Source organism: Gavialis gangeticus, unplaced genomic scaffold (genome assembly GCF_001723915.1).
Source record: "Gavialis gangeticus isolate Ggan-Ray unplaced genomic scaffold, GavGan_comp1, whole genome shotgun sequence".
Classification (NCBI taxonomy): domain Eukaryota; kingdom Metazoa; phylum Chordata; order Crocodylia; family Gavialidae; genus Gavialis; species Gavialis gangeticus.
In genome coordinates, this window is record NW_017729022.1 from 131771719 (window position 1) to 131782505 (window position 10787).

General features: G+C 39.1%; 1 protein-coding gene across 1 annotated transcript in view; it reads right to left on the reverse strand.

Annotated features, from left to right (window-relative positions):
- SOS1 (SOS Ras/Rac guanine nucleotide exchange factor 1) overlaps positions 1-10787 on the reverse strand; it is a 122493-nt gene that overhangs the window by 94922 nt on the left and 16784 nt on the right. Inside the window, exons 2-4 of the mRNA XM_019515879.1 lie at positions 6097-6222; positions 3761-3892; positions 2957-3121 (exon numbers count right to left, since the gene is read on the reverse strand). Of these exons, the coding sequence (XP_019371424.1) occupies positions 2957-3121; positions 3761-3892; positions 6097-6222 (423 nt within the window). The remainder of the gene's footprint in view (positions 1-2956; positions 3122-3760; positions 3893-6096; positions 6223-10787) is intronic.

Here is a 10787-nt window from a genome sequence, read left to right on the forward strand (position 1 = left end):
GTCCTGCGCCCCACCCCACCTGAGCAGTGGCTGCCCCTGCCCCCTCCCTCCCTCACCACAGGGGCATTGATCTGCACCCCCCATGCCCCTTCCCTCCCCACTCCCCTTCCAGCAGAACAGACTTACCAGCTGCATGCTGTACTGTGGCTGTGCACATGCACAGGCATTTATCAGCCAAATTATTGGCCACTTCAAGCCAATTTTAGATACAGCCAATTTTCTTTATATCGGTGCCAATCCGATATCAGACCAATGGATTGGTGCACTTCTAGCAATAACCAGTAGGCACAGGTACCCACAAAGGACCAACCTTTTATATCTTTACTGTAGAGGACAGAAGAGTATGCACACAGCCTCAGTGGATACCCCTATGAGACTCTAGGCTCACACTCTATACACATATTCCCACTTAGAAGAGGCTAGTTATGTTAGTTTGAAGTCAGGCAGGGTAGCAACTTTAAGACTGACTGGTTTGGTAGCTTGTTGCCTATAACTGATGTCTCTGAACCAGTAAGTCGAAAAAAGACAGGGCAGCTTTTTGTTGGCATGGACCAGAGCTTACAACTGATCAAGCAACAGCTGTGGGTTGGCAGTCTCCGCCCTCAAACCCAAACAGCGAGCTGTCAGATTCCCAGCCTTTCTGCGGTGAGCATCAGCTTAAATCAATGGTCACCAACCAGTGGATCTTGATCCACCAGTAGATCTCTGAGCCTCTTGTAGTTGATCAGAGGCTGGGATGGGGACTGAGTGCCTGTGTGCATGCATGCACATGCCCCAGCCCAGCAGGTCAGTCCATGGGGGATGAAAGGGGTAAGGGCTAGATTAAGGCCCCCGCAGTGAGGGACAGTGCCGCAGAGGCAGGAGCAGGGGTAAGCTGAGTGGGGGCCCCAGCCAGAAGGGGCTTATCTGCTGGGGAGGCACACCCTGAAATAATTGTTATTCCTTCTGCCTTGTATCCCCACCCCCTTCCCTCCCACAGACTTACCTGCTTGGGGGGGGGGGCACACTGGAAAGGGAGCGGTAGCAGCCATGCACAGTAGATCTTGGGTTGCTTTTAAATGCCAAAGGTGATCTCGTACTTTAAAAGGCTGGAGACCACTGGCTTAAATGGTGATTAGCAGCAGGCCCCATAATGGAGGTGAGCACCACAGAATGGATAGGCATTACAGCACAGCTCTGTGCCACCAATCCCCCATGTAAAATGGGACCTCTTTGCAGGCTCAATCTGGCCCATGGACTGTAGGTGGCTGACCCCTGCTTTAAGGTGCCACCCTACCCTACCTTCTACTTGATGTCCTTACATAAGGCCCACATGCACAAATAATAAAAGCAATTGTAAACCAGAATAACAATTTAATCTGTCCTCCTTTGGAAGTCTGGAGGGAAAGGGAGAGAAGGGAGTGAAAACATGATGCTGTTTGCATTATTTGAGACAATCCTAATTAAGACGTTTATGTACAGTACATAGTAACACTGTATAAAGAGCAACACGAGAAAGCATGAAAGTGCTTGAGGAAGACAGAACTAATAGGCAGTATAGCCTGACATCTTTTATGAATATACAATGAGACTGAGAGCCTACTATGTTTTCAAGATAAGATGGGGCTGGGAACGGTCTTCAGTGAGTGTTTGAGATGGTGAAGGAGGAGCCAACACAGCATCTTTCCAGGCAGATACTAGCAGACTGGATGCTTGCTTCAAAGCCTGTCAGGTTCTGGCTGTGTATGCCTGGGGCTGCTGGAACTCTTCAATTCAACTCCAGTGTACTAGGAACACTTTAATACCAAATTGTGCTACAGGCAGTTTCTTGGCATCTGCATTTCACTAGTCTCAGTCTATGGGAGGATGTGGTAAAGTGTAAGAAAGGCTAGAGGAATCAGTATTATTCCTACTCTATCACAAGCATGCAACTTTTGCTGATCCTCCATGTGCAACCCACTGGATACAAGCATGTGTGTTTAGAAGCAGCAAATAGACAGCTATTGAGCACCTTACTGGTTGCCAAGATTTTCCTTACGAGATACAATATTTCTTCATCATTTTTTATTTCTTCCTTTATCTTAAAAATGAAAGAGACAGCCAAGCACAAGGCTGAAACAAGACAGAAGATCATTTACTAGAGCAGAGAGTAACACTGCCCTCAGAACCGATGAATAGCAGAAACTCCAAGAAGGTTGCATAAAAGAGGATCTGGACAGTCAACAGTCTTCAGAAACCAGAGGTTCTGAGCATCCTCAAAGTACTAATTTCAAGTTTAAAAACAACTGAAGCACTGGAGAACAAAAGATGAAGACAAAGTGTCCCAGGGAGCCAAAATGCATTACCATCTGACAACAAGCCAAGGAAACTTCCTGAATTCCTCAGTGGTTTATGAGGTGGTAGGAAGTGGTCCCCTATAAAACCAGGGCTTTAAGCCAGGGAGCCCTCCCTTTATTTGTACACAGAAACATGAACCCCAAGTAGGGATTCTGCTGAGACATTCACTGTCTGCTAACTCTGAACTTTCCCACTTCTGTGCCATCAAAATACTGGTGTAATGTTTCAGTAAGTATTATTGGGAAGAAAGGCCTATATTTAAATTAAAGGGCTTTTAAACTTAAAAATAAGTCTTTTATCACTACCACTTAGGAATGCTCAATAGTGAAGTCTTAAAATTAGAAATAATTTTAAAAAGTCACATATTACTAGGGGATTGAGAGGAAGCTCAGAGTTGTTTCAGTTACTAATCTCTGTACAAACAAAGCATTTCTAGAAAACCAATTGGCACTGTTATGTATCTTAGCCATATTACTTGAAACTTATCTTAAAAATTCTACCTTACAATATGAAATACAATTAAAAAATAAGAGCCAAAATGAAATAAGCAGCATTTTCAACATCCTTTCAAGCTCTTATTAAAAATTAAATATTGCAACATTTTTCTTCCATTCATTTGAGAAAGAAGAATTATGCCTACCTTATCAGCACACATTGCCACTTTAATGTCTTGTTTTGTAATTTCATAATGTCTTATATTTCGTACATAATTCCCAACCAACTTTAAGATATCTGCAGAAATGTATTCTAATACTGCCACTATGTAAACAGATACTTGGTGGTCAATTTTATAGCCTAGAACTTCCTGAAAGTAAAAAACAAAGAGTGCCTTATTAAAAGGATATTCATCTGATCAAAAAGCTAAGTTATATATCTTATGAAAAATCTATAAATCAAATATTTTACACAGTAATCATTGAACAGTCAACATATATTCAGTCAGTGCTGGCAATACTATAGCACTTCGCTATACTTAGAACAGAAATAACAACAGTGTCCCAAAAAAATACCATGGTACATAACCATTTTGAAATGGTGACAACCCTACTAAACTTCTATAATGTGCAATACAATTCCAACTAACACAGTGCCATTTGAAAAGCACTAAGCTCTCTTTAGTTAAAATAAAAATGCTCCAATTTTTGGCAAATTAGTCTAATCTTTTTTTCTCACTTTACTGGATTACAAGAAAACTTAGAAAAAGCATCTGAGAAAAAAGCAGCAGCCTAACTGTATTCTAAATACATACAATCAACTAAAACGGAAATGTTCCAAATGATACATAATATTTGTGAAATTGATGCTTTACCCCTTTTTCAGTTAAGTAACAGGCAACATGCAGACAGTGAATCAAGCATAAAAATGACAACTTTATCACCAGGTGATTATGAACAATGCAGATTTGCCTGACTTTAAGTAGCAAAGTTGATATTTGAATACTTGCCTTTAACAAAGGATGGATTTTTTCCACTGGGAGAGATAATGGGTTTCTTCGCTTCCTTTTTTCAATAGCAGATTGTGCATCAGCAATTGCCCACTTATCAATAGGATGGGGAAAGCTCTTTTGAACACGATCCTTAGGAGAGAAAATAGCAGCTAGCAGCTAAGTATGTAATCTCAAAAGTATTCACCAAACAGTGTAGCAGCTAACTTAAAACAATTCCTCGATGCAGTTTCCTTATGCATATGTCTATGATGTAGTCATTAATTATATGAACAGATACAATTTTTCCTCTGTAAGACTGCAGCTTTATTTGGAGTAATGTGATGCACAGCACTCACTGTAGGAGAAGCAATACACTATCTGTTTTAACCTCATAGTCCAGTGTGGGCCCATATCTCATTGCCTGCATTACCACCAAACTCTGTTCTCAGGAAAGAATTATCTCCTTGGACTTCCCTACAAACACTTCTCTCTGGAATACTTAAGTTCTTCATGCATTAAAAAGATTATCTTTAAAAACAATGCTTTTTTTTAAATAGATTACTGTCTACCCCTAAATTCCATATGAACTGAACAAGAACCACCATGAGGCTTCAGAGAAGTGCAGGGTTTATTCCAGTTACTTCTTCCACCCCTCAGTAGCCACTGTGGTGCTATAAAGAGAGAGCCTCTCCCATGCTGTGAATGATGCCTTTGTGATATCCAGACAGCTACACAGATGGGGAGCCAAGGCACAGATGTTCATGTCAGAGGTGCCTGACAATTTTAGGTGCCCAACCAGAGATTCTAATGGCTCAATTTCTCAGACAGCATAGCATTTTTGTTCAGAGTACAGCTCTTAGTTGCAGTTTTGAGTGCTCACTTATGTAAATGACACCCAAGTTTGAGCAACCGGAAATAAAGAACACACTTGTGAAACATATGGTTTAAGTAGCTTGTCCTGCATCACAGAAGAACTCCAAGGCAGAAGCAAGAATAGAATCCCATTCTCCAAGACCACCTTAATTGCACAGACCACCTTAATTCTGCTGTTGCAACCACAGTGTTCTCTTAATGTAGGTGCTTAATTTTCCAGGTTTTTAGAAGTGTAAACAAAAAAAATAAATCCCCTTTTCTGGAATCATGATGATTTAAAGACCACGTTTCATAAACCAGGTTAAAATTTTTCATCTAGAACAGACTTCTATCACCTGAGCTAACAGCAGTGATAGTCATGTCTCTCAGCTCCACCAGAAGGAGCTCTGGCACGCATTTTGCCCACAAGGTTGTCGCCTATTTGTGAGAAGCAAGGAATACTGGATATCAGGAATCCCAGGTTTTCTTCCAGGTTTGGAGGCAGATGCATGCTTAGTGGTTAGAGACATCTATTCCTGCCCCTCCCAGCCTCATTCTAATCCCAGTTGTCTGTTTTCCCATCACCCCTTGTTCAAGCTGTTGGCCCTTGTTCAAACCCTCACCCTGGCTTCTCATTTCCTCTGAATTGCAATCAGCTTTCCTCTTTTTCTGGGTACCAACAGGGGTACCACTCAAGTGACAGAAGAAGGTCACCCTGTTCTCAACTCCCAAGACTGACAATACAGTAGGACTTGGCTGCTGGAAAGAGAAACTACACGAAAAATACTGCTTAGCCTATAACAGGAATGGAGCACACTCAGTACACATGGAAATTTGTTTTCCACCAAACTATCTCCACTGAGTAGATAAACTGGAATTTTTCAGGACTTAGAACTTATTTTGTTTGGGTTAACATACACATGGCTAACAGTAGGCATATACCCCACCATGAGGGCACAACTCTTATGCTGAAGAGCATGCCCAGCAGGAGCATGCTCACCCTTAAAACGTTTCTGGTTTTCTGGTTTTTGTTTTTTATTTTCAATTAGAAAGAGGTATGTTCCTCTTAACTGAATTATTCTTGTCAACATTTCTAAAAATCAGCCTGATTCAGGCATAGAGTACTAAGGTCCAGCCTAGTTTTTCAGAGTTATAAGCAAGAGAAAATAGAGTCTTATAAGGGAAGCTCTTTCAAATTCAACTACAAATGTTGTCACCTTCCCCACTTTTATGGTACCACAAAATAGAGTAAAGTTATGCTTGTATAATAAATATACATTTGATGTGAAAAATAATGTCAGTTAAATCTCTGGACAAAATAAAACCTGCTTTGGTCTTCAGTTACTCAACTGATCTGACAGACAAGTATCACCCGCCTTTGCTATAAGACCATGTACTCACGCAATATTTTGAAGTGCTAATTTATTAAAATTTTCATGCATAGCAATCCAAATTAAGCTGCAAAATGCAAATCAGACTATTATAATAAACATTCTCTGTACCTCTACATCCAGAAAACTTCTTGGCTGGGCTTGGCACAGCATATTTAACAACTGCAGAATTAACTCCTCAACATATTGTAAAGCATCTTCAGTAGAAGAAAGTTTAGGGTGAACTTGCATCTGAACCTACGTTGAACAAAAAACAGAATATAAGCCTAGCACTTCACTCTTCATAACATTTTAATTCCTGAAGAGTTCATATTAAAATGTAAAGGATGTTAGCAGCATAAAAAAGAGCCAAGTTTTCAAGTGGTATAGATCAGAATAGAACTATTTCACAAAGTTAAATTAATCAAGTGTCAACTGCACTGCATTTAGCTCACAGTACTCAAGTCTTCACATTGCTGCTATAGAAGCATCAAACATCTACAAGACACTAGACAACTAATGATGAGCAGTGGAGAAGTAAGGATTACATTTTAAGTTTTGTTGCATATTTTTATTCCTATCCCCCAAGCTTTATCCATTGCTAGCAGACTAAACTTTAGGCAGGGATTGTCTCTCCATGTACATAATCTGTTGAGACACTAAATTATCATAATGCATCAAGATTTTTTTTTTACCATACACACACACTTACAGAATTTAGTAACCTTTAAGCTTACTGTTCATAATATTTAGGCAAGTTAATCAACTTTTGTACAAAACAAAACAAAACTAGAGGTCTTCTGTAAGATGGACATTAAATTAATTGAAATGTTGGTGACATTGCTTTAAATACCTACTTATTTTGAACAAAACATAAAATCTCCAGAATAAAAATATGTTCAGTATAATCCTGTATCTCATCTGCAGTCAGTGTATCTTCACATTTTAAGCGTTAGTACTTCACAGTAAATTACTTAGTTTGTAGTTATAGTTGTGAGCAAACTCCCAATGTTTCACACCTTGTGAAGATTAATTTCTAAATGGATTAAAAAGATTAAATCTGAAAATTTAACAAATGTGGAGAAAAAGTAAAAGACTACCTGAAATAAAAACCTACAGTGACTGTTTTTTGTTCCACATGCCTGACGCTAACAAATGAGTGGTTTCTAAACAGTTTACATTTCAGTTGCACAAAGGTCAAAATCTCAGAAACAGTATATGTATTAAAAAATAGCCCAAGAACATCATTTAGTGATGTTTACTGTAGCTACGTGTGTATGTCATGGGAAACCGCTGGATAACCTTTACATAATTATTCCAAGTCTTGACATAGCTAGTATATAGCATTACATTTCCCAGTCCCAAATCTGACGATAACCTACCACACCTACTTGGCTGGTGTATCCCAACCAAATATCAACCTAATACATCTGCATTCAAATTACTCCATAATCAATTGGCAGCAATTCCATAGATAAACACTGCATTTATCCTATCTGCAGTTCTAATGGGAATTAAATATGACATTCATAATTTCAATGCAAAAATACACCACTGACTCAAACAAGGACATACAAGGCCCTCTTAAGTAGAATATTTCATGTTTGAGTACTTTCATCCCTTTAGATGTGCTTGCTAAAAATTAATGAGAATGTGGGTTCTGTGCCTGGCAAGCTATCTGCATACCTAGTGCAGTGGTCAGCAGCCTTTTGCTGATGCAGGTTAGAGGTCTCTGTACCCCAATAGCAAGCTACTTGCATTCACTACCACTGAAGATACCAACCCCTCTGCATTGAGGAAAACGCAGACACAGTGAAAGAGCAAGCTCTGTGTTAAGAAGAAGTGCTGTAGATCAGGGGTTTTCAACCTTTTTTTAAGGAGTGTTGATTTTTCTTCTCGTGAGACTCATTCTAGGCATAACCTTAAAATTTACACTATATGATTCTACAGACAACAAGCATCAGATCAGGATCCAGTGTGATTTTATGTATATAAAATTGTAAGCAGGAGTAAAGGTGTAAATCTCTCTACTTAAAAATCCAAAGTTCAAAACTTTTCCCTATTTTTCTATTTAGAGATGATTGCCTCAACTCTCAGGACCATAAAAGCCCATGAGTTGCATTGGCATCTTGCAAGAGAAAGCACACTAAAACAAACTAGCAAACAAAACCTGCCAGCCTGCAAGGGGAATCCTGCTGTTTCCCATGTTTTTCTCCTTTAAAAGAGAAAAGCCACGTTTTTCTCCATTAATGGGGGAAATGCATGTTTTTCTGCATCAAACAGAAAACCCAAATCCCTGCTTATCAGGCAAAATTCTAGGGCAACTCATTTGTTGCAGTTTTCAATGACCATAGTACTGCTTGTCATTCATGTCTGCATTACAACAGCACCAGAACGCTCCAAATGGGAATCAGAGCCCCACTGCAGAAGGCACTCTACAAACTAAGTAGGAAAGCCCAAGTCAAAAGCAGCTCACAATCTAAAATAATGCAACAGGAGATAGAACTGTATAGACGTGGGAACATCTAATATGAAAACAGGTCAAGAAGAAACTAGTGGTTTACCAACCCTCTCTCACTGTCCGCATGTTACATCCCCCCACCCTACCAGCCATGAGAGGATGGTCTAGTGTAGAAATTGTGACCAACTGCAAACACAGGTTGAAAACCCACAGTGATAAATACACATATTGAGCATTCACTTCATTTGCATTGACAAAGGTCATATATAGCCAACTCATACCAAAGATCAATGTTTATCTAAATTTTTAACCATTTCAAGTAAAAACAAGGTCTGCTGTCATTTCTGAAGGGGTCATCTTGCTGAGATAAGGGAGATGATCATAATAATGTTTTAAATCTTTTACAAAGATTTCTGAGTGTTGAACCAGTCACTTCAGTTAAATAGTCTAAAATGTTTTAAATATCTAGATAAAATCCCTTTCCCTCTCAACTGCTTAGCTTTCAGTTCAGTCTTGCATAGTTTACACTTTTCTATGCCAACAAGGCCTGCACTCTAGTGCTAGCTAGGGAAAGCTTTTCTAAAACAACTTTTTGCACCTCTTTTAAAGTAAACGTCTAACATGCTGTAGTGTGTGTGTAAATAGTACATGTGCTGTACACAAGTTAACAGGGATGCTAGTGTCACCTCACAAATCTGGGGAGATAACTTGGTATTTCTCGTCTGCAGTGGACAAGCAGACAGTTATGGCCACTGGATTTTTTTCCCTATCTGTACATATAGAGAGAAAGGAAACACATGTAAATAGTGTTAATGCATGTTATTATTATTAGAAAAATTAGTGAGCCTCAAATTATGTTACGGTAAATTTAATTAGTTTTAAATGCATTTATTCCTCCGTATTTTAATGTAATTTGACCTACCAGATTTAAGAAAAAGTAAACCAAAGTATGTGGGGATTAAATTCTCTACTTGGGCCCATAAAATAATGACCCCAAATTTACTACGGTTGTAAGCTGAATGCAAAATTTTTTAGCTAGGCAGAACCCCTTGTCAAAAAATCAGTACTCTCTCAAAATTATCTCTTTTTCAAAATGAAGATGGCTGTAACAGTACATCTACAATATATGTTTAAAAGTGTTGTATGCCAAAGATATATTATAAAGAGATCCCATGGAATAGTGGTCAGGGAAAAGACTGTATGGCTTTAAGATATAGAAAAGTTTATTCCTAGTCTTATGACTTTAAAATATTGGTACGTGGATCATAAAGTAACCCAAATAAAAACTGTGCTATTATACTGCTAATTTTACAATGAAAAGCAGATATTTGACAGTGACTATAAAAAACTCGATAATTCACTTGACAGATTCATTTGTGGATTGGTACCACTTCAAAAATTCGAATTAGCAGACTTCAGCTCCTTTCCTCTTCCAATCACCTAACTTCAGGAGAAAACATATTTATACTGAATACATATTACCGAATTTCAAGTTTTTGAAGAAAGATATACCTCTTTAAAAAAAAACAAAAAAACAAAAAAACTTTCAACAGTAAAAAAGGGGATTTAAAGGGAAGTGTTAGTGTGGCCAGCACAGTTTAATACAACCACTCCACTGCAACTTCTGCCTTTTTTGCCAATACATTTGCCAACTGCAGTTGGTGGTGGCAATCAACACCACTCAACAATGGGTGTGAGCAGAGATGAATGCAAAAAGAGGGTGCCAGAGTCGTTATGCCCAGTGGCTGCAGCATCAACTCCTGGGCTGCTGGCTGTGTCAGCCACCTTCTGCAGTACAGGAGTCTCTCGTGGGGAAGGGAGAGCAAGTTGAAGGGGCATGAGGCTGACAACTAGACTATGCCATGGTTGGCTGCATACTGTGAGGGGATGGAGAGGTTAGGGCGAAATCACCCAGTGAAGGGGAATCAGCAGCCTGCTGTTGTTAGAGGGCTGCTGAAACCTAATTTAATGACTTGTACAGAGAAAAGGTTAATGCTCCTGATTCACTATTAAGAGTTAAAAAGGATGAGGGATTCTGAACTAGGGTACCAAACAAAATGCTCATATTTACAGAGTTTACACTAGTATTTTCCAAACTGTAATCTAGGAATCATGCAGTAACCCTCTGCAATAAGAAATTTAGTAAAGGTACCTTGTGGCCCACAGAAAACTGAGAATCAAGAGAGTGGTTTGATGGTCCAAAGGGGTACACAATTCAAATTTCTAGCTTTTGGAATTACAGAACAAAAATTACTCAAACTGAGTAGATTCTTCACTACAAAGTGGAAAGAGAAACGTGTATCACAAGAGAAATGTCAGAAGGTTTACAACAGGTGTAGGCAATTATTTCAGCTGGAGGGCC